The sequence below is a fragment of the Eurytemora carolleeae genome, unplaced genomic scaffold, assembly GCF_000591075.1.
Source record: "Eurytemora carolleeae unplaced genomic scaffold, Eaff_2.0 scaffold1366, whole genome shotgun sequence".
NCBI classification, from domain to species: domain Eukaryota; kingdom Metazoa; phylum Arthropoda; class Copepoda; order Calanoida; family Temoridae; genus Eurytemora; species Eurytemora carolleeae.
In genome coordinates this window covers 21,211-47,054 of record NW_019397265.1, presented here as the reverse complement: position 1 = coordinate 47,054, position 25,844 = coordinate 21,211, and the positions used below count along the sequence as shown (strand labels likewise).

General features: G+C 31.8%; 1 protein-coding gene across 1 annotated transcript; it reads left to right on the top strand.

Annotated features, from left to right (window-relative positions):
• Window positions 1–5,190: 5,190 nt before the first annotated feature.
• On the top strand, window positions 5,191–25,806 carry LOC111713132 (uncharacterized). The gene is made up of 21 exons (XM_023487932.1): window positions 5,191–5,227; window positions 6,132–6,188; window positions 6,827–6,907; window positions 8,511–8,588; window positions 8,712–8,813; window positions 9,050–9,087; window positions 10,103–10,187; window positions 10,703–10,834; window positions 11,171–11,245; window positions 11,778–11,820; window positions 12,783–13,109; window positions 13,540–13,672; window positions 14,877–14,909; window positions 16,126–16,200; window positions 16,553–16,658; window positions 17,297–17,361; window positions 21,771–21,841; window positions 22,756–22,852; window positions 23,914–23,979; window positions 25,019–25,077; window positions 25,667–25,806. The coding sequence occupies exons 9-21, from the start codon at window positions 11,230–11,232 to the stop codon at window positions 25,740–25,742; spliced, it is 1,167 nt and encodes a 388-aa protein (XP_023343700.1). The 5' UTR covers window positions 5,191–5,227; window positions 6,132–6,188; window positions 6,827–6,907; window positions 8,511–8,588; window positions 8,712–8,813; window positions 9,050–9,087; window positions 10,103–10,187; window positions 10,703–10,834; window positions 11,171–11,229; the 3' UTR covers window positions 25,743–25,806.
• The last annotated feature ends 38 nt before the right edge of the window (window positions 25,807–25,844 follow it).

The window sequence follows — 25,844 nt, the reverse complement described above, 5'->3', positions numbered from 1 at the left end:
TTATTAGGTCAGTTGAGCAATATTTTTAGGTCGGTTGAGCAATATTTTTAGGTCGGATGAGCATTAATATTTTTGGTTTGGATGAGCAATATTTTTTTGGTTGGTTGAGTAATATTTTTATTTCAGAGGTTATATAATAGATGAGTAATATTTTTTTTAAATGTTTAAATATAAAGTTGAACAACATAAAAACAACAATTTTCAATTAAATTAGTATTTATTTAAGGTTAGGTTAGGTTAAGACACTTTCTGGGCCGAGCGCTGCGGCCAGGACTGGCTAGGGGGCCGAGCACTGCGGCCAGGAAAGACCTTTAATTCAAAATTTTTTAATAAAATTAGTGTATAAACATTTATGAAGAAAAGGAAGAGAAATTATTAATATGATATAATAAAACTTCTAATGTTGAGCTCTCTTGAGCAGAGAGATCCGTACAAGTTGTGTTGCTCAATCAATTGTTACAGCTTCAGCAGCTTTACTTTTTGCGAATATGAACAATTTTTTTAAGCAAAATGCCAAATTTTCGCGAAATTATTTTTTCCGCGAAATTTAGCGAAAAAGTGTGCGAGATAAGAAAGAAAATTTTCGAAGTTTTCCGCATTTCTTCGCGTTTCGTTTTATTCTGAGGCCATGCCCAACCCGTTAACCCTGATGGGTTGATATTCTTTAAAATGTTCACAGATCATATGAACCTTTATAACACAAAAAGTCTTTTTATGTCAGCAAGGGCGGATCTCAGCAGTAAATTTCCAAATTCTTATTTAAATCCAATTTTCCATAATAAACCATATGAATTTTCTCCATCATAAATTAAGGTAAGGAGTAAGGACTTACAAAGGTTACCCAGAAAGAAAGACTTCAGAGATGATTGTACGGAATATTTACTGTCTGTTTCCTAAACATGTATGATTCTCTATCAACTGAAATTTATGTGTCTTTCTGTGCGAAATAATCGGAAAGGCCTTAAAATGACTATCTTTATGGCGGATGACTTATTTTTTAACCTTGGAATTTTCGTATTTTAAGAGATTCAGGTCATCTTTACAGTCTTATCCTTTGAGGGTAACCCTGTAGTTGGAGAAAACGTGAAAGAAAAAAATATTTGCCACAGAATACATTATTTGAAGAACATTATATTCAATTTTGAGAATTAACAGATATCTGATATTTTAAACTTGTTAAAGTTCAATATAAAATATAACATCGCGAACATTTTTACATGTCTAATCAAAGGTAATAAACTTGGTGATTATACATACATGAAACGGGACATCCTGTAAATACACAATACATACATTAAATGGGACATCCTGTAAATACAATACATACACGATACGGGAACTCCTATAAATACAATACATATATGAAACTGGACATCCTGTAAATACAATACATACATGAAACTGGACATCCTGTAAATACAATACACACACGATACAGGACATCCTGTAAATACACGATACGGGACATCCTGTAAATACAATACATACACGATACGGGACATCCTGTAAATACAATTCATACATGATACGGGAACTCCTGAACACACACGAAACAGGACATCCTGAAAATACAATACATACACGATACCGGACATCCTGTAAATACAATACATACACGATACGGGAACTTCTGTAAATACAATACATACACGAAACAGGACATCCTGTAACTACAATACATACATGAAACAGGACATCCTGTAAATACAATACATACACGAAATGGAACATCCTGTAAATTGAAATTCAAAACATAAACGAAAAAGGACATTCTGTAAATACAATGCATACACGAAACAGGACATTCTGTAAATACAATACATACACGAAACGGGACATCCTGTAAATAAAATACTTACACGAAACAGGACATTCTGTAAATACAATACATACACGAAACGGGACATCCTGTAAATAAAATACTTACACGAAACAGGACATTCTGTAAATACAATACATACACGAAACGGGACATCCTGTAAATAAAATACTTACACGAAACAGGACATTCTGTAAATACAATACATACACGAAACGGGACATCCTGTAAATAAAATACTTACACGAAACAGGACATTCTGTAAATACAATACATACACGAAACGGGACATCATGTAAATACAATACATAATCAAAACAGGACATTCTGTAAGTACAATACATACACGAAACAGGACATTCTGTAAATACAATACATACACGAAACGGGATACCCTGTAAATACACATTACATACACGAAACAGGACATCCTGTAAATACAATACATACACGAAACGGGATACCCTGTAAAAGTACAATACATACACGAAACAGGACATCCTGTAAATACAATACATACACGAAACGGGATACCCTGTAAATACAATACATACACGAAACGGGAACTTCATGTAAATACAATACATACACGAAATTGGACAGCCAGTAAATACAATACATACACGAAACGGGACACCTTGTAAATACAATGTATACACGAAATGGGGACACCCTGAAAATATAAAACATAAATGAAACGGCACCCCCTGTAAATACAATACACACACGAAACGGGGACACCCTGAAGATATGATACATACACGAAACGGGACATCAGCTGTAGTAAAGATATATACTATACACGAAACATTACACATTTATGATTTATAATATTTAAATGAGGCATCTAGTTTTTAATTGTTTTGGTGATATTAATCAAATTAGAAAGTTTTAACAGTAGAAAGTTGATATCTTATATATATAAAGTTGTAATCTTTGTTTTTCTGTCTGTTTGTTTGTACAATCATAACTCATAGACACCTGGACCGATTTGCTTCCAATTATGATTGAGGAACTTGGGAGATCCACGGATGAGCCAAATTTTATTTTAATGAACCTATGGGTACTCTTGATGTTGCAAAGGCTAAAAAACATTTCAACATATAAATTTGAATTTTCCAAATTTTTATTTGACATTTTTTAAAATTTAAATTCAAAATTTTGTTCTTTCAAAATTCGATTTTTTTTGTAAAACTCAAAAAAAAATTAAAGCGTTTTAAAAATTTCACGGGCCACGCCGGGCTCTTCAGCCATTATTATATAATATCAAGGCCGGGCATTTAATTTTGTATATTTATAAGTTTAAGTTTCACTTTTTGCTTCTATATTTGGGGAAACACGACAAAATGGAAGATTAAGAAAACTTACAATTTGGAAATTATTATTACCAGCTTTTGATTTTTTTTAAAACTGTGAATTAATCATTAAAGTGTGGGAGGGGGGGGGGGTGCACCTTCGGCCTTATAGGAACTGAGAGTATATACGTCCCTAATTGTTACGTAATTAATTGTAATTAACTCATATTTAAACATTCAAGGATAAATATATGTAAAACAAATCCACTTTTGCCCGTTCCTTTTCCTCAGTAGCAGGAATTATTGCTTCCGTAACAATGTTTTTATTAAAAGTAGTTTTACTCGTCAGGCAAATCAGATTTTTGTGATAGAACATTATAGAGTTCAGTGTCAATCTATCAATTGCTAGAAGTTTACTCAGGGGCAGAGGCGTATTCAGGGGGGGGGGGCTATGGGGGCTAAGCCCCCCCTGGACCAGTGATATCTTTTGATTTCAGGGGGTTTTCAGGCCCCAGCAGGTTCTGAGCCCCCCCTGGAAAGAAAAAAATTAAGCCCCCCTGGACAAATTCCTGAATACACCCCGCTCAGGCGGTATAGGGGGGGTGCTTTGGGGGCTAAGCCTCACTTTGGAGAAGTGATAACTATAATTTTCAAAGGGAGATTTAGCCTCCATACGGGCTGACCCCCCCCCCTCATTTCTTCTTGTCTTCTTATCCAAAAAAGCACCAACAAATTTCTTTTTTATAATTTTGTTAAAATACTGCATTTTCGCCAGGGGTTGGACCTTGAGACTTTAAGCATAGCAAAGTTTTATTTTTTTATACAAATTTCAAAATTAAAATTAAAATTCTTTCCTTTTGTTACTTTTTCGATTGTTATATTTCTGCTAGCCTCTTAGGGATGAATGGTAATTTATCGTTGCACAATTGTTAATCTTAAAGAGACTGTAAGCGTAATTTAAAGTGACACTGCGTGCAAAGATTCAAAGATTACCCTTGAAACTTTTATCTGATTAAAGGAAGTGACCGGCAATGTATGGTGGTAGAACTAAAATTGTAGTATTGTGGAGAATTTTTAGGATTCATATGAGACAGACATATAAAACGTTTCTACATCTTATTAGTTTACTGTATGATTTTTACTTTATTTTTCGTCGTCGTTATTCAATAATTAAAAAAAAACATACTGAAAACGTATTTACCCAAATTTGTGATTTTGAACGTCGACTTTGCGCTCAAACTTTGTAAAGAACCCACAATTCAAAATAATCATTTTTTAAAATTATAAACATTGATATCTAATTCCTTATTAATCAGCCAAAGTTTTTAAGGGTACCGTTGTCAATTGGGCATTATAGCCATCTTTGCATGGAGGGTTCCTTAAACATTACGCTTAAGATTACTTGGTCTCAATACATGACAGTTCGTGAATAGTTTAATATGTCTTCTTCCATAATTTTATAACATTATTTAGATGACCGCTATCATAGTAAAATTGATTTTACAGTAAAATATATACGAGTTAAACATTTTTTTAAAGAAATAAACTGCAAAAAGTCTTAAATATATAATACAGTATGTGGAAGAAGACACATTATTCACCATATGACACGTTTTGTGGGACACCCTGTATATTATAGAAAATTAACATTACTTGGAGACAAATTACACTGAATTATTTTCAAGAGGCTTGGGTTGATTTCGAAGTGGGGAATCCTTATTTCCAAAAATATTATCAATGCTACAGTAAGAACCAGAAAACCGTAGAATAAAAGTAATAATTAGCTGTATTTGATGTTGTTGATAAGGGCAAAAGGTTATTTTCTGTTAGTTATTAAATCAATTATCAAGTGAAATAGTTCTGTTCACGGTTCATGTTCATTGGACTATTTAAAATTAAAGTCATATCAGAATCCTAGACCTATTCAACAGTTTTCTGGTTCTCACCGTATAGTCGAAAATCTTATATTTTCCCCTTTTTTTAGCCTTTTATTCAAAGAAAGAGGTTTTTCAACATCCTTAAATATTTTACTATTAAAATAAAAAATCTAAAAAAACTACTTGAAGTATTTTTGAGCCTGGGAACTGCCAAACAGGAACAGATTATTATATAGGTTTGTTTTTACAAGGTTTTCATTAGGGATAATACTTTAATGACGACCTTCTTCAATATATTGATCTGAAGAATTAATCTTGGTTTCTACATTAAATGTTGTCCCTTAGTCTCTTAAGTGTTAAGTTCCCATTATTGTGGCCATGGCTCGTGGAGTACCTTGTATATTAAAATATTTCATTTTATAATTATGTCGAAATTTCGGTTTTTAGTCAAAGATGGATACACTGCAAGAAAGGAATTTGATTTATTTCTTATATCAATGTATTCCGATTGAAAATTTATTTAATAAAAGCTCAATCATGACCGCCTTTTTTATGCAGAGTTTTTTTTCAGCAATAATTATAGCAAAGTTTAATTTCTTTGTTTTTTTTAGATTCATTTTATTTTGTTTTTTAACGACGATTTTAAATCTGTTGAAAATTTTGATTAGATTGTAAATTCCGGAACTAAGGCCTTTAAGAATTTTATAAAACCTACTGATTTCGTTAAAAATTGATTTAAATAGGGTTCAGGTATAAAATAGCCAATTCTTTTATTTTCTTTAAAATTTCAATATGAGCACTTTTTGGAGTCAAAAAGATTTTTAACTTATAGAGAACTTTATAAATTCGTGTCTTAACCATTTTCCATGGTTTTTTTACTATTATATTTATACCTTAATCTCAGTAATTGTAAAAATAAAGAAATACAGCTCCATAGAATTCTACAAGTACAAACTAAATATTTGCTGCCGTCCACTATCAGTAGGTGAAGAAGACGACATTTTATAAAATATTTCGATATCTCCGAAGTTCTTGGTTTAACTGTATGTAGAGAATCACTGTGCAGGGATGAAACAAACTAAAAAGTTTTTAAGTGAAATTTTCTTCATTTCTATAATTTTTTTTTTTTTGTTATTTAAGATGAAACATCACCTGCCACTGCTGCACCTACAGATGCATCTACATCTGCATCAACAGGTAGCAGAATAAGCTATTAACCTACAAATAAGGGAGGGGGGGAAGGGCTACTGCATCAACAGGTAGCAGAATAAGCTAATAACCTACAAATAAGGGAGGGGGGGAAGGGCTACTGCATCAACAGGTAGCAGAATAAGCTAATAACCTACAAATAAGGGAGGGGGGGGAAGGGCTACTGCCCTTTTTTGAAAGTTTCACCTTGAAACTTCTTGAATTTTAAGAAAAAGTTATTTAAATGCTTTTTCTTTCTTTTTTGAATGCATATGTTTTGCTGGGATATGGTCAAAAGGAAAATAGTTCTTGTCTGAAAATTTCCCACTTATAATAAGTTGTCAGACAAGAAAAGGCTTTGATCGTTTAGAAGAGACTTATTTTTTTCTCCGATGATCTATGCTGACTACCTTTGGTAATTTGACAGGGTAATTTGACACGTCATTAAATATAATTTCTGATGGTTTGAGGTCCGTTTTAAACTATGATGCATATTAAATGCTCAATAATTTGGTTTTCAAAACTATTGGAAATATTGTTTTATAAAGGGTTTGGAAAAATCTTTTGTTTAAAAGCTTTGGTTTTTGAAATGAACCCGACTTATCAGTGCAGTCCCATGAGTTTAATCCACCATATTTGTATTCCAGGGAGCACAGATTATACAACTGATTATTATACTGACTATACTGACTACACTGACTACACAGATAGCACAGGGGGTGTTACAGGTAATGATAATCACAAGAGTTTTCACCTTTTAGCTGACAGAACTGATCTAGAATCGAGGTTGGACCCATAAAGGAACTTCAGCGTAATTTCATGTGACTCTCCATGCAAAGAGAGCAATAACTGATATCTATAATGGTACCCTTTAAACCTTGATTGATCTCCATGTGTAAATCCTACGAAAATCACTTGAATTCTTGTAAAAACCAGTGTACGCTGTGTACAATGTGAACTCAATACAGCTGATCCGTTACTTGTAGGTGTGTCCCATGAAATTACCCAATATTGTATGATAAAAGCAATTTTCAAATATCTAAAAGAAAATATTTATTATCTGTCACTTCTAGAAATTGAACATTAATATTTTAAAAAATAGAATTTATATTGCACACAAAGTGTTCAACAATAAGAATTGTTTCTGAAAATGTATAAATCCAACAACCTTTATCAGTTTTAATGTTTAAAGGGTAATATTGTGAAATGGTCGCCCCACTGAAAACTTTAAAATTTGCCTAGATAATATACGATTCATAAAACTTTAATTTACCTAGCAATGGCCCCTTTCTTTTTGTTCTGGCATACGTTGACTAGCTTTGCAAGTTGTTGAAGTGATCATAGCTAATTGTTCTAAATCATTTGGCCATGTATATACAAGGCGTTAGCTTTAGTTGATTTCCTGGAATCCACTAAGTCCCTGAATTCAATCAAGCACAATAAGTCAATTTAACCAACTATTGATTAAGAAGAAACCCTTATATTTTTATCTACAAAAACGTTTACTACAGTTTCTAAAAGAAATTTAAACAAAGTCTGAACATAACTGAGTTTGATAACTAACTTACAGAAATATCCGGAATGATTGTCTGTAAACGTTCAAAAGAAAGGAGAAGAATTGAAGGTATGTGTGCCAAAGTATATATACACTTTAATCCTTGTTTATTTTTCTGTGTACTGCAATTTTTTTTTTTACTGGCATGAAGTGTATATATACTTGGTACAACTCAGGCTGAATTTATAAATTTTCCAACTGATTACTTTTGTTTATTTTTTGGATGGGTTATCTTAAAGACTTTGTTGCAAGGAATCCAGGTTATATACCATCAAGGTGCCCCTGTATAGCAAATCAAAGTGGGGGAGGGGGCAATAATATTCTAGTCCCCTCCTAAGCTTAATTTTCGTCCAATTAAGTTTATATCTATGAATTGAACTAATTAAAATTTCTCTCTTATAAAAATGTCACACCTGTGGAATTCATAGGTTTAACTTCCAACTAATAAGTTAAGCAAATAAAGCAGAATATACCTGGAAGTTGGAAAACTGCAAATTTTTATACAAATGGTGTCTCTACTAATGCATATAAAATTTATGTTTAACCGGAAATTACTCTCTAGAAAAAACCAGACTCTAAACTATCTCTTCATGTTGGTGTCTATGTATGCAATGTATGTATCTATAATTTTGTATGTCACACCTTAGTTGGTCATTGCTTTCATTTATCCCTCTCTTGTTCTTTGAGACTAATCCCAAATTGAGAAGGAAAAACCTGAAGTCCGAAAGCAGCATTGAACCATCCTTTATTTAATGCATCTATGATTTCATATTTAGTACCAACTACTGGAGGTGGGGGAGGAGGAGGGGGAGGTATAAATATTCCAGAGCTACCAATTCTCCCCTTTCCAACAGGTAAGCATTAAAAAAGTAATATGAAGATGTAAGACCATGAGCTTTTCTGATAATAGAACTATTGATCTTATCAACTAATGATCAGTTTTAAAGCATTGATCATTCAATCAATTGTTTGTTTAGTTGGAGGAGGAGGGAGTGATGCCCCGTTTGTTCTCCCTGATTTTGCTCCCTGTCCTGAAACCCCTGGCGTATCCTTTACCTGGGTAGTCGTCTTTGTTCCAGGCACTGATAATAAAACATGGAGAGTTGCAATGCACAATCATTTTGTAAAGTTGATTTTAGACTTTGCTTCTGTACCATACCCTTTTTTATCTGCAGAGACTATTGAAAATAATGCTAATAAAACAAGAATTAAATTAAGAAACTATAAGCTATAAAAAATGAGAGGTATGGCCCTCCCCCCCTCCCCACTTCTCTGTTTAAATCAAGGTAGTGTTTATTATTATCTCAATCTAAAGGACAAGATGGTGATTACCCATCTGTGTGTCTTCCGCAGGTAACAAAAGTTTTTAATTTTCAGTTATAGAGGAAACACTTAGAAATTTAACTATTTACACCCTTTGAGGAATCCAAATTTCTATGTATTGGGTAAGATTTAATCTTGTTTGAAAGATAAAGGTAATTGGTCTTTGAGAGATATGAATAAATCACAATTGAATAGATAAGAGGTTTTTCTACACCCTTTGTCCCGATAAAACTGTCTCTGGCCATTTAGAAAGGTCAATCATACCAAAGCTGCCACAGGAGCGGGGGAAGGCAGGCGGCCATGAGCCACCACTATTTCCCCTTCTGTGCCACATATTAGCTTTTTTCTCTTCCGGCAGCCATGAGCCACCACTATTTCCCCTTCCGGGCCACCACATTTGACTCTTCCGGGCAAAACTACTTTTTTAAATGGTATATTTAGGGCCTTTAAAGTGTGATTTTTAAAAANATCTTAAGTAGAATTGAAAAAATGGTTTGATTTGTGCTTTTTTGCGTGACGCGGCTGGATTTTTAAAAATCACACTTTAAAGGCCCTAAATATACCATTTAAAAAAGTAGAAGTGGAAGAGTCAAATGTGGTGGCCCGGAAGGGGAAATAGTGGTGGCTCATGGCTGCTGGAAGAGAAAAAAGCTAATATGTGGCCCGGAAGGGGAAATAGTGGTGGCTCATGGCCGCCTGCCTTCCCCCGCTTGCCACAGCTTTAGGAATTAATCTGACAGTGTGTATTTAGAGATGGTCATCGTTTTAGGCCTGTTTTTAATCATTCAAGGATTTTTGATTTTTAAGAGGATTCATAAAAATCTGGAATGCTAATCCTATTTCATAATTGTATATTCAATAACTTTGCCTTCAGAGCGATATGTAAAATTTTGTTCTGATCAAAGATATAATGTGCAATTGCTAATTGTGTTAATTTCATGTTCAACTGAAAAATACATTGTATCTTTTTTCATTAAAGTTTTGAAATTTTACAATTATTTCATTTACTTTTAAATTTTTTTTAATCAACCTGGTATTTATTTAGGAGAGTACACCAACTACTCCAGTCTTTACATTGCCAACACCGCCTTTAACTATCCCAACAACAACAACAACAACAACTACAACAGGTTCCTGTTAAATCCTATTGAGAACAAAAAAGGGGTTTATATTTACCAATCAATTTCCCTCCCTTTTTTAATTTGTAGGTAGGTTTGATATTTTAATCAGATCTTTTGTTTCCATCTTAATAGACAACTTATTAAGTAACCACTTGTGATTAAATTGAAATTCTTGGTCCTTTCCGATCATTAACAGATTAAAAATAAATGAGTTTTTCGTTTTATTTCCATTAATCTTTAAAACTTCAATAAGTTACTGGAACTTTACCAAGTCTGCATATCTTGTTCACTTTAATAAGAGACTGTAGTGTAATTATAAGTGACGGATCAAGGATGACAGACTGTTTCTTATTTAACTATACAGAATGATTGTTATTGTTAATAATTAATATAATTATTTTCTAGAAGTTGCAGAATATTAATATTTACATTTAAATTTGTTTAACCTTTGTGAATCTTTCATGAAAGTTCCCTTAAAATTATGCTTCAATTCCATTAGATAGTTGTAAAAAAATTTTTTTCAGAAGAACCTTATCATTACCATCACCATCATCATTATTCTTATGGTTACCCGGCTGTTTACTTTTATGATTATGTGTTCTATGATCCAATAATAGCCCCTGTCTACCAACCCTTCATATATGAACCAGTGCTAGGTAACTCAGAGTCGAAGGGGTATATATTTTTATAAATAACCAGAAATTTTTAGCTCTTTCTTTTCCTTAGAATGACTTTAATGGTATTTTAGCTTTAACTGTTGTAATATATATATATATAGATCTTTAGATCTTTCGGACATTGTACCACTCACCATGGTTCAATTTTTAAAATATTGCACAATTTTGAAAATTATGCAACATTTCTGATCGGTTGCTAAAATGTCTAAAAGATCAAGGGGGGGGGGGACTTATGGTTGTTAAATGAATTTTTATCATTTTATTTAAAGTTTTATTCTAAAATGATACAAAAAATAAAAATATTAAATTGTTAAGGTTGGTTTAGATCTGACAACTCAGTATTAGCAAATGCCTCGAAAAATACCTCAAAATATATGTCATCAGAAACAGGAATACAAGTAACAAATGAAAAAAAAAAAAAAAAATTAAAAATTTTGTGCTTTTTTATCTGAGCTGTAAACTTCAGAATTTGATACCCAATTGATTAATCTGAATATCCAATGTGGACACTTTTAAATTCCTAATACTTAAAACACTATTTTTCTCTTCGTTTTATATCCTTACCAGATTCAGCGCAAGGAGATTTGTCTCATTATAAATGGTGGGTAACTAGCTTGTAATCGGACATGTCTCATTATAAATGGTGGGTAAAATTTCAAATTTTCCGGGATTCTTATGGACTGTTTTGGATTTTACATCTATTGGTTGAATTTTACACACTTTTCAGGATACAAACTAAAGATTAAGTTAATCTTGAGATTAATAAAAAGAGAAGATCAAGCATTGATCTCAAAATTTACAATTCTAAAGTTTGCAGCTCTGAACATTTTTGTTGAGATTTTGATAGCAAACATTCTTGAATTCTGAAAAACAAAAAAAATAATGAAAAAAATCCTTATTAATTTAATTGTATTTTTAAAAGGCTCCAAAAAAAAGCTTCATGGAAATTATCTCCAAAATAAAAGGTCATATATCCTAATTCATTAACCTAATTTTTTTTTTTATTCATCTGGCTGCGCGGATCTTTCAAAATTTCTTCAAATCAAAAATGGGCTTGACGGGGGGGGTGGGGGGGGGGGGACATTTTTGATTTTATAAGGATTTCCATTATGATATTTTTGCAAATTTGATAAATTTAAAATATTTAAAGTTTGTCTTTTTTGTGGGAAATTAGGTTCTGATTTTTTTCATAATATACATAATTTTATCATTTTATAATTATGCAAAATTCAATTCAGTTCATTATTTTTTATTGAAAATAGCTAACTCAGGCATTAAAACCGACCTGATAAATATTTTCATTTTAAAAAATCAGCAAATTTCGAGACTTTATCAGAATTTTCAATTTCTTAAAAAAAATGTTATGGGTCAAAAAAAGAAATTGAAAAACACCTCTAAATATATATTTTTTTGGTCCCTTTATTAAGCTTTTTCTCTTAAAATCTCATTTTAAACAGTTTAGGTACAGGGTGTCCCAAAAACCATGGGAATTCAGTGACGAATTTGATATCGTCTTTGTTATGAATTAGTATTGTAATACCTAATTTCAAAAGCCATAATATTATTATGTCTGCTAGAGCTTATTTTATGAAAAGGGTAAAAGACTGTAAAGATGTGTCTATAATGTCTCCGCAAGACGAACAGTGAAGACAGACAAGTTTACTCTGTTTGTATACTGCAATTTTCTTGTTTTACTAAGTACAACTGTATGCAGTCAAAACATAAACAAACAAAATGTAAACATAGCAGACGAAACTCTTACAGATTATAGCTTTCTCAGTAGGTATCACTACACTAAATCAAAGAATTATTTGAAAAGACGATATCGAATTCGTCACTTAATTCCCATGTTTTTTGGGACACCCTGTATATTAAAACTTCAAGGTATATTTTAAAAACCGCACAGCAAAAAATTCAATATTCATAGGGGTGGAAATCAAAGAAATAAGAAGAATAAAACATCGAGAAGAAAAAAAGAAAATACAAATGGGGAAAAAAAAGTTGTGAAATCAGGTAGCTTTTCCAAAAAATTATCAGCTGTCAATCAAGATGGAGCTCTCGGAAGAAAAAGTAAAAGGCGATCAAGGAAACAACGGAAAGTTTTGAAGAAGAAAGTCCAGATTTCTCAAGATCGCCAGACAAGAAAAGAAGAATCTCAAGATCACCCAATAAGAAAAGAAAGATCTGCGATGACCTGGGATGAAATTGCAGAATGGAGAAGAACCTGGAAACCAAACCCAACCAAACCAGGAAGGTGGGAGACTATCAAACATTACGAACATTTAGTTCGAAATTATTAACAGAATGTTAGAAATATCTCACAAATTCTAATATTGTTGACATTCTGTTTGTAATTTTGAACAAAATGTTCGTTATTTTTAACAAAATGTTACTTATTTTAAACAGAATATGCATTATTGTGAACAAAATATTCGTTAGTTTGAACAACATGTTCGTTATTTTGAACAAAATGCTTGTCATTTTGAACAAAATTTTCGTTATTTTATACAAAATATTCATTATTTTGAAAAAATTGTTTGCTATTTTGAACAAAATGTTCGTTTTTTTTAAACAAAATGTTCGTTACTCTGGACAAAATCTTCGCAATTTTGAAATACTTTTTTTTTTGAAAATAAATTTGATTTTGCTCAGATATAAATATTTAATAACTTTTTTATATTTAGAGCAGCTAGCAGACCAAATATAAACTATATTTCTCAACCAATCCTGAAGCATTCAATAGGCAGCCAGCAAATAAAATCTTCTTCAAACCTGGTTAATTTCAAAAATTCCAACCTTCTCCCTGGTCAATCACTGGTAACAGAGAATAGAAAACCTGACCAAGACAGATACAATACCTTAAAGGAACTTAACGCGTAATTTTAAGTGACCTTCCATGCAAAGATGGCAATGCCCGATTTACAACGGTACTGAAATCTTAATCTGATCAAAAATGTGCATGGAAGCTTGTTTTTTAAGGTTTACGGGCGTAAACCTAGTGTAATTTATAAGTGCGCAAGTCTCCTTTGCAAAGAAACCACTACTGAAAATAATCAGTTTTAAAAACTATAAACATTGATATCTAGTCCTTACTTGATCAGACAAAGCTTTTAAGGGTACAGTTGGGATGCGGACATCTTCATCTTGGGATCTTCAACTATTGAGATCTTCATCTTGGGATGCAGGGTTACCTGAAATTACGCTTACAGTCCCTTTGATACAGGGTTCAGTTTCAAATAGAGCACCTGAGCCCCAAACTTAAGACAGGGTATTGTTATGAAAACCAGTTTTAAAACCCGGGTTTTACGAATGGGGTTAGGCAGTTTTGTGGATATCAATATTTTTGTTTATGAAATATTTTTTTATTTATTTTCTTTATATTCTCCATTTTTGTTGAATCTCTTAAATCAAAATCTACAAAATATTAAGACCCCAAAAAGGAAACTCGAGAGTTTCGTTCAATGATACTCTTTTAAATTTTGGGCTCTGGCACCAACGTAAACATTCAAGTTAACCAGGTGCAGTACACATTTTGTTTGAGTCTCGAACGAAGGAGGGGGTGCAGGGCCGCCATGAGCCCCGCTAGTCACCGTATTCGCAGATGAGTATTTAAAATGATCTGGCGGTACCCGTAAACGTTAGAATAGAGTTTATATAAGTAATAAATAACATTTTTAAAGAAAATTTTTTATTTTTAATTACTTATGCAGTGTTTTCTTGAATATCCAAAAAACATTGCATAACTATTAAATATCAAATATTTTTTCAAAAATAATTTTACACATACTTCTATAAGATCTATTCTAAAGGATAGGGGTAGCGCCAGGTCATTTTAAAAACTCATCTGCGAATCCAGAGTCTTGGAGACCATTTCGTGGGGCTCATTGCCCGGGCAACCCCTCCACTCAAAAGAATTTCCAAATTGAAAACATCTTGGTTGAAATTATGAAAATACATAATTTGTGGGACATGTAATATTTAAACATTAAACATTAAACATTATAAAAATCTAATATTTCAGAACCAGCCAAAGCAGGAAAGCATAAGCTCACAGGTGAAACAACAAAAGCCAAATTTTTAGAAAAGAAATTGAGCCTTTGCCACAAACTCAGATTTTTTAATTCTTATATTCATATCTTCCTAATCAAATGTCATGATATTTTAAACTAGTAGTTCTGTTAAATAAAACAATTTTAGTTTTAAATAGCAAAAACCATCAGATTTGAATTCGAAAATTTGAGTTTGTGGCACAGACTCAATTCTTTAGAATTAGAATTTTTTCATGAAAGTGGCAGTAGATGTAATTTCATTTCACCCTCCTATCAAATGTGAGTGACATGTCCCCCTCCTCTCAAATATGAGTGACATGTCCCCCTCCTATCAAATATGAGTGACATGTCCCCCTACTATCAAATATGAGTGACATGTCCCCCTCCTTTCAAATATGAGTGACATGTCCCCCTCCTATGAAATATGAGTGACATGTCCCCCTCCTATCAAATATGAGTGACATGTACCCCTCCTATCAAATATGAGTAACATGTCCAACTCCTATCAAATATGAGTGACACGTCCCCCTCCNGACATGTCCCCCTCCTATGAAATATGAGTGACATGTCCCCCCTCCTATCAAATATGAGTGACATGTACCCCTCCTATCAAATATGAGTAACATGTCCAACTCCTATCAAATATGAGTGACACGTCCCCCTCCTATCAAGTATGAGTGACATGTCCCCCTCCTATCAAATATGAGTGACATATCCCAATAAAAAAGCCCCGGTTCATTAGTCGTCTTTAAAAATTTGTCTGATCAAGGATGAATTAAATATTCTTATTTTTCTATGTTTTTGTTTCTTTGAACTGTTAATTTTAATTTGCGGTTTCTGTGCAAAAGTGACTTGCGCATTTCTTGCCTATAAAGAGCAACGAAGAAACTCACAGAAATAGTTAGAAACACAATGTTATCTATATAATAAAACAAGATAGTCATATAAATGTTGCGTATAGCCGGCCAAACAGCTGGACCGATTGGACTGAATTTTTTTGTGGACACTCATTGTGATAGGTTATAAAAATTAGAATTATTTTATAAAAATTTTATTTTTTTATTTAATTTATTTTATTTTTCAGCTAGTCTTCCATATTTTTAATCATAATAAGGTTTCAGTGTACCGTGGCAAATCGGGCATTGCCATCTTTTCATCGAGGGTCGCTTGAAATTACGCTTATCAATCCCTTTAAGACTAAGAGACATTTGTATTAATTAGGTTTCTGGATTCCTACAGAGTGTTATAAACAAATATTCTGGAGGTGGATCTCCGATAATAATAAAAAATAATCAGGTTAAAAAATATATATTTTTGTGTTTTTTGATTTGAGAGAAAATTGGATAAATCTACAGTAAAATCCAGAAAACTCTGAATTAGGAAGACGACTTGACGACTCAAGTTGTGACTTTAAAAATTCCAATGTACATGAGACACAGCAGTGTAAACAGATTCATTTCACTTAATTAGTATTTTGAAAATTATCTAGTAAAACTATTTGCTTTGTAACAACATCAAATACAATGCTATAATGTCGTCTTCTTATTCGAATTGTTTTCTGGTTATCACTGTAGGTTTTTTCAGAGGTTCAAATCCTTTAAATTTTGGCTTACATAAATGTTCTATATACTCATCAGTTTTTGTTAAGACATCTGTACAATCAAAGCTTGAAAATATCAACGGAAAAAAGCATCACGGAAATATGGAAAAGAGAATAAGGAGAAAATTGAAACAATTTAGCAAATCAAGCATAGGTAAGTTATGCCAAAAAATATAACTATTTTATTTTTTTTTTTTTTTTCTTTACTCTAAAATTCTGTTCATACTTCACTATAATTTGGAGAAATCAGTTGTAAAAAACTTTAATCCAAAAAGAGTAAAATTAAAATGTTTTCATTTGCATTTCAACTGCATTGCACAATCTATCTATTTTTTTACTGATGAGATTATCATTTGGCAAATATCAATTGCTCAGACCCGACCCGACCCGCCTTATTTTTAAAATCGCAAAATAAGCGACGCGTGTCGCAAACTCAAATTTTGTAATCCCTCCCTATATTTTTGCAACCAGATGTCGTATAACCTTTGATATTTCAAACAATTAATTTTGTTAGATCAAATAGTCCAAGTTTAAAAAATCAGCGGTTTACACCATCAGGATGCAAAGATTTAGTGATTAGAAAATTTAATATTGGGGAAACAACTAAATTTTTTTGCGATTTTTTCTCGTTTCCGAGATATACAGTGTTTTTACAATTTTTCTGATTTATTACACAAAAACTAGTTCCTGAGCTATTCTATCAGTAAAACGTAACAAAAATATTCAATGCCAACGTAAAGTCCGTTATGCAGATTTTTTAAAGTGTTTTTAAATTATTTATTTTACTTTTAGACTCCATGATCAATTTATCTAAATCAGAAATAGGAACTCTTTCTATCAACACAAAACATCCTAAGGTTAGTAAATGTACAGTGACATTCATAAAACTGTGGAATATGAAGATGACATTTACGTAATTTAGTGTTTTTTGATGTTGTACTTGATGAGGGGAGGAAGGCCAGCCACAACAACTTCTCGTCCGAGCCACATTCTCCTCATTTTCTCTTTCCGAACACCCTCGAAATCCTCGTCCTTCGTTTATTCTTCGTTTATTATGTATTGAAAAGTTTCTAATTCTTGAAGATAAAACTATTTTTAACAAATCTGAACTCGTTAGGGCATAACATATGGATAGACTGAAGTATTGCAATGATTAAATCATGTTTGAAACTTTTAGAGTCATGAGAATGATGTCAAACTTTATTTAGGTAAAACTTAAAACTCTTCTCCTCCGTAATGGCCTACCTTCGCGATATGAAATAAATAGCAAAATATTTGGCATATCTATGCCTGTCATTTTCCCCATGGAACCACCTGGAAAAAATATATGGTTTTCACTATAATTAAGAAAAAAGTTCTTCAATCTCGGAATTATTTGCGGCATTTTACACCAAGAATATCTGAAAATGCGCGTAGAACTCGAAAACTTTACTTCAATTGAAACTATTTTTTCGATTTACTGAAATTCAATATTTCATTTATGACCTAACGTGGCCCGATTCTTAAAAAATTGTTTTATCTTGGAGGACTAGACACTTAAAAAAAATAATATTGGAAGGACGAGGATTTAGAGGTGGCTCGGGCGAGAAAATGAGCAGAATGTGGCTCGGACTAGAAATGGTTGTGGCTGGCCTTCCTCCCCTCATTTGAGGTCGTCTTCTAGACGACAGTTTTATAGGTTCTAGGTTGTATAATGTATATTGTTCTGTACAAAGTATGTATACAATATACATGCTGTTGTGGCGCCCCTGGATTCCTGGAATACAGTTCACAACAATTTGTTTGTTATTGTTTAGATTATGCATCTGTGTTAAAATAAATTCGAAATATAAGGAAGACGATTTTTCCGACTCAAATGCCGACGTTAATTCTCAATGTTTGTGTACACAGGAAGCAAGCACACCACATGTGTCAAATCCCCGCTCACCTTAGATCCCCGCTTCAACCGGCAGTCAGTTACGAACACTCATATTCACATTGTGCAAATATTTCAAAACAATTTTATTTTTCTTAAATAAATGTTATAGAATATTTGTGTTTTTTCCTGATTTCTTTATTTGTATGTTTTCCGACCTTTTTAAAGGTCAACAATCTGGTATAAATACTGCGTTTACATAATAAATATTCAGTCTGTTTACTTCTCTTGTCATTTAAACATCGCTACACTGTCATAACAGTAACTGTAATTGCATTAAGTACGTCTGTGTCCCCGGTAAATTCTGGACTTTTAAGCATATCAGGTCAAATTGTACAGTATGCATCGGGACAGTACAATAAATGAATCACCTCCTTATTTCGTGTTACCGTACGAAAGGTGCTTTGCAGTAAGAGTAATTCTGCAGTACATTAGTTTAGAAAAAAAATATTTTTGTTCCCAAGAGTCGGTTACCATTAAGTATCTGTAAGAACACACTTATTTAATGGTAACCGACTCGTGGGAAATAAAATATTATTTTTCTAAATTTTTTGAATCAATATGTCTTTTTATATTTGATCTAAATTCTTAGTAACAATAAATGTTTTCTAATTCAGCAGAATAGATGTTAATTCTATTATTATTACTAGGCTTTTAGGGCGCTTATCTTCTCTTTCAATTGTGAATATTTTCTCTTTGTATACATTAATAAAACGAAAAGTTCGCGGATTTTATAAAATGATTCCGTGGATATTTAAATTTCATGAAAATCGAATTTTGTTGGAGACAAATTTTTTTAATTTTGACCATTCATAAGCCTTCTCTGGTGTCATTTGAGGTCCCACACAAATTTGGGTCCTGATCGGTTCAGCTGTTTTGACGTTTATTGGATACAAACAGACAGACAAACAGACAAACAAAGTATATATAAGTAATTTATATATAGATTTCGAAAGGGTATATACTATATTTCGAGTTTGACCTTATTTGTTAATCTGCAATTAGTATAATAAAAAAGGATTTTTATTATTAACTAATTTGTAAACAATGCATGTCATGATTAACAACAGGAAATACTCGTTTTAGACATCTAATTGTTGAGTTTATAATATAATACTGTAGTTGATACAAGCACACTCCACTAAATCCCACTATTTCTTCGGCCAATATACTGCAGATACTGCAGTAGGCAGTACGCACCGAAGGCTTTGTTTTGGGTTTTGATACTAACCTTGATAAAACATTTTTGTTTATTTTAAATCCATTCAAGAAAGTCCTGGGATAAAAAGTATTTTGAAAAAAGTACTAGAGTTAAAACACTAGAAAAAGTACTAGAGATAAAACACTAGAAAAAGTACTAGAGATAAAACACTAGAAAACGTACTAGAGATAAAACACTTGAAAAAGTACGAGAGATAAAAACACTAGAAAAAGTACTAGAGACAAAACACTAGAAAAAGTACTAGAGATAAAACACTAGAAAAAGTACTAGAGATAAAATACTAGAAAAAGTACTAGAGATAAAATACTAGAAAGAGTACTAGAGATAAAACACTAGAAAAAGTACTAGAGATAAAACACTAGAAAAAGTACTATAGATAAAAACACTAGAAAAGTACTAGAGATAAAAATACTAGAAAAAGTACTAGAGATAAAAAACTAGAAAAATTACTAGAGATAAAAACACTAAAAAAAGTACTAGAGATAAAAACACTAGAAAAGGTACTAGAGATAAAAATACTAGAAAAAATACTAGAGATAAAACACTAGAAAAAGTACTAGAGATAAAATACTAGAAAAAGTACTAGAGATAAAATACAAGAAAAAGTACTAGAGATAAAATACTAGAAAGAGTACTAGAGATAAAACACTAGAAAAAGTACTATAGATAAAAACACTAGAAAAGTACTAGAGATAAAAATACTAGAAAAAGTACTAAAGATAAAACACTAGAAAAAGTACTAGAGATAAAACACTAGAAAAAGTACTAGAGATAAAACACTGGAAAAAGTACTAGAGATAAAAACACTAGACAAGGTACTAGAGATTAAACACTAGAAAAAGAACTAGAGATAAAATATTAGAAAAATTACTAGAGATAAAATACTAGAAAAAGTACTAGAGATTAAATACTAGAAAAAGTACTAGAGATAAAACACTAGAAAAAGTACTAGAGATAAAACACTAGAAAAGTACTAGAGATAAAACACTAGAAAAAGAACAAGAGATAAAATATTAGAAAAAGTAGTAGAGATAAAAGCACTAGAAAAGGTACTAGAGATAAAATACTAGAAAAAGTACTAGAGATAAAACACTATAGAAAAAGTACTAGAGATAAAACACTAGAAAAAGTACTAGAGATAAAATACTAGAAAAAGTACTAGAGATAAAACACTAGAAAAAGTATTATAGATAAAACACTAGAAAGTACTAGAGATAAAATACTAGAAAAAGTACTAGAGATAAAAGACTAGAAAAAGTACCAGAGATAAAAACACTAGAAAAAGCGCTAGAGATAAAACACTAGAAAAAGTACTAGAGATGAAACACTAGAAAAAGTACTAGAGATAAAAACACTAGAAAAAGTACTAGAAATAAAAACACTAGAACAAGTACTAGAGATAAAACACTAGAAAAAGTACTAGAAATAAAAACACCAGAAAAAGTACTAGAGATAAAAACAATAGAAAAAGTACTAGAGATAAAACACTAGAAAAAGTACCAGAGATAAAAACACTAGAAAAAGTACTAGAAATAAAAACACTAGAAAAAGTACTAGAGATAAAAACACTAGAAAAAGTACTAGAGATAAAACACTAGAAAAAGTACCAGAGATAAAACACTAGAAAAAGAACTAGAGATAAAACACTAGAAAAAGTACTAGAGATAAAACACTAGAAAAAGTACTAGAGATAAAACACTAGAAAAAGTACTAGAGATAAAACACTAGAAAAAGTACCAGAGATAAAACACTAGGAAAGTACTAGAGATGAAAACACTAGAAAAGTACTAGAGATAAAACCACTAGGAAAAGTACTAGAGATAAAACACTAGAAAAAGTACCAGAGATAAAAACACTAGAAAAAGTACTAGAAATAAAAACACTAGAAAAAGTACTAGAGATAAAAACACTTGAAAAAGTACTAGAGATAAAACGCTAGAAAAAGTACTAGAGATAAAAACACTAGAAAAAGTACTAGAAATAAAAATACTAGAAAAAGTACTAGAGATAAAACACTAGAAAAAGTACTAGAGATAAAAAACACTAGAAAAAAGTCCGAAATTTACTCCAGTTCTTTGAAAAAAGTCATGAAAAATAAAGTCATACTATCATTTTTTACTATTCTTTAGACAGTTGAAATCCCATGGGCCAGACTCAAGAAGGTGTTAAAATATGGGTTAAGAGGACCGGATGTATCCAGGTAGAAATTTATAGCAAGTTTTATGACCTTCGAATCGAGTTTAAGTAGTATACTATGCTAAAGTTCTCGGCGTTGTCATTGGAATTTCAAAAACTAAATTGATTAAAAAAAACACATCGAAATTTCGTTTTTTGAAAAAGAAAATCAATTTCTTTTGCCAGTCACCTCCAGGGTACCCAGGATATACTCAAAAAATGTCAGCTAATAGCCGTTTGACCAGCTATAGCTTACAATGAGCAAAGTGCTTTATAGAATAAAGATTATATATTGTTACCCCCAAAGGACTGAACTTTAAAGACGATAATCAGTTTTTTATTGACATTCTTGGACAACTGAAAGACGAATTAAAGATCACCATTGATCCAAAATTTAATCACAAAACAACCTATTTCAATAGTCAAAGACGATTTTCAAGATTTCTAATTAATTGTAAAGAAATTCAGCTTCTTTTTAATTTCACTTTAACATAAAAATCTTCCTTTTTCTGGTAACCACTGTAAACCTAATTTTCTGGTAACCACTGTAAACCTAATTTTTTCTGGTAACCACTAAACCTATTTTTTCTGGTAACCACTGTAAACCTATGGTAACCACTGTAAACCTATTTTTTCTGGTAACCACTGTAAACCTAATTTTTTCTGGTAACCACTGTAAACCTATTTTTTCTGGTAACCACTGTAAACCTAATTTTTTCTGGTAACCACTGAAAACCTAATTTTCTGGTAACCATTGTAAACCTATTTTTTCTGGTAACCACTGTAAACCTATTTTTTCTGGTAACCACTGAAAACCTATTTTCTGGTAACCACTGTAAACCTAATTTTCTGGTAACCACTGTAAACCTAATTTTCTGGTAACCACAGTAAACCTAATTTTCTGGTAACCATTGTAAACTTAATTTTTTACCGTTTAAGCCGTGGTTTGAGTAAGTTTGCCAGAACCAACTTTAATCTGAAGTCCAGCGAAATACAAGATCTACAGAGATCATACAAGAAAAAAACTAAATTAAAGGTAACTAGTAAAATTCAAGAAAAGTTAAAAATGAAAAAAGGGTTATTTTTGTACTTTTAACTTGACTTTGTGACTTTGTGAAATGTTAATGTGTAACATAGAAATATAAAACGAAAATTCTTTTAAGCATTTTTTATAAAATTTCGTTAAAAATCCAATTTTAAAGGGAGTGTTCGCGAAAAAGGAAGGGTGGTTTAGGCTTGCGGCGAAAAAAAATCAATTTTGTTCGCTGCTAAGCTTACTTCTATCTGTTGCGTCTATAAGGAGAAAATTGTTAATTGTTAAAAACGACTCTTGCTGAAGAACGTAGCGTCCATACAAATTCAGAAAGTTGCAACATTGAACTTGGATCGTAAAATAATCAATTTAATTCCAAACAAATCATTCAGTGCAAATATTACAAACAATAGTCATAAATTATTTTTCGACGCAACCGTACATAGTTAATATTTGATAATATTTTTGATTTTATTTTTTAAATAATATATATATCGCCGGCGCCATGGATTTAAGAACATTCCTGGAGAATATAAAAATGTCGTCTTCATTGTCAACAATCCGCGAAACAGGAATAAATGTTTTTAAAAGTAACTATCAGATCATAAAAAATAAAAAATATTATGAAATATCAACTACAGGGTGTCCCATCAAACATGGCAGTTGGTGAATAGTTAAGAATGTCTTCTTCCATAATTTGTAAAGTTGTTTGATACCAATTAGACAATAATACAAATATTATATGGGAGTCATGTTATGGTAAAATTGGGTTGAAAGTAAAATAAATTTTGGAAAAAGATATTTTTAACTTAATAAACTGCAAAAAGCCTTTAATATCTAATAAAGTATATGGAAGACGACTTTCATAACTATTTACCAACTGTCATGTTTCGTGGGACACCCTGTATATACAAATGCGTCAAAAAAATTATCGTTGATTATTGGTTGTAATATATGAATGATTTGTTTGGAATTAAATTGATTAAGTTTAAACGACAGAAAAATCAACTTACTTTATACACACCCAGGATTCTATTCGATAAACCAAACTGTTCTGTTTTCAGACTGATCAACAAGTATCTGCTTACCTGCTTCCCTTGCAGGGAGATGAACAGGCATTTGAATACAAGGTTAGACACAGTCAGAACCAGACAATTCTGGAATAGAAAGTCGATTTTAAGACTTAAGTTATGACTTTAAATAGTCCGTGAATGAACATGAGACACAGTAATTGTGCAGTTTAAACAGACCCATTTCTTAACTATTTGCTAGATATTTTTATAACAACAATGCAAAGTATTGCTATCATGTCGTCTACCTTATCCTTGAATACAAGGTTAGATTCAGGGATACCCACAAGGATGAGATTGTAAAGACGAACCAAAGCTCTAAAAATATGACAATTTAAAGCTTGATTTTTAGTTTCTGCGTTCAATTAAGTATTGACGGTTTATTGAATGATTAAGCACAGAAATAAGTCAGTTTTTGACCTGCAAGGAACCCCGAATGCAAGAAAACGGACTAAAAAAATCCGTACAATCGTCTCTGAAGTCTCATATTTTGTGGGTAACCCTGTATTTGAATACATGGTTAGATATATTTAAATACAAGGTTACATAAAATAATTTCAACATTCCATCCTGGGAGTGCATAAAATAGATCGGGATGAATCATGATTTAACTATAGTGGATGTTAGGTACTTTCCCAAAGTAGTTTCCCCCCGCGGTAACTTCTCAACAGCGTTTTCCAAAGTCGTGACTTCCCAAATGTGCAATTTCCCATGCGGCAACTTCCCAAATCTTTTCTAGCCGCAGCACTAAGTCCCCTAGCTTGTTCTTACCGCAGCGCTCAGTAACCCTTACCTATCAAAGCCGCAGCGCTCGGCTCCAGCCTTCAACTGCAGGCCTAACCGAACTTTTGGGAAGTTGATGTTTGGGAAATTGCACATATTGGAAGTTGCCACTTGGGATTTTGCCTAGTTGTGGTTTTATTGCAAAAGTTTTTAGAAATTTCAATTCTGTGAGGTTTTATTTTTTTATCCTCACACAACCATAAATAATCCCATCCGAGGTCATTAAAAGGTCCTTCATAATATGTGGGCTCAATCAAATCGGACTTTTTGACGTTTGTTAAATTCAAACAAACAACTTTTAACATTTTTACTCTAGGCACATTACTGTGACTATTTGATTAAAAAGACAAAAAAGGGAGATAAGAAAAGAATGAGGTAAACTATTTTTACATTTATATAAAAAATAGAAACTCCTAGTCACAGCTTGTAGAGGATGAAAATCCCAGAAATGGGATTATTATCCTCCTCTCCCTTTACACCCTCGTTATTCATTATGTATTTATAGCTCTTAAACTTAACACTAAGTTAATATATTTTCCAAAAATCCCAAACATCCAGTTAAAAAAACAATTTTTTTGAAAAATTATTATATTTGTTGAAAACTTGTTTATACAATTTGTAAGATCAACATTCAGGGTTACCATAGACAAAGATAGACAAAGAAAAAATACAAAAGAAAATAAATTTTTGAGACAAACTATAATTTTTAATCCCTATATTTTTCCAACCCAATGTTGTAGACCTTTGATATTTTAAATAAATAAATGCTGTTTAAAGAATTCTAATTTTGAAATATCAAAGGTTTACACCATCAGGTTTCAAAGATAAAGGGATTAGAAAATTGGAATTTGTGGCGTAAACTCTGTTTCTTCACAGTTGCAAGGGACTCATTTTCACATCTGGTCTCTCCACAACTTTCAAATGCAAATCACTGATTTTTTAAACAAAAATAATTTTATTTCAGAAAAACTTGTAGAAGGTACAAGAGGAAGACCGAAAAGGAAAAGAATAAAAGAAGAAGATTGAAGCATAAAGCATAAAAATGTTATTTTTGAATATAATTTATTTATATATATTAAACCTAAGCAATATTAAATGCCGTGATTTTGCTGTGTATTCATCTATTCCATTTTTTAAAATCT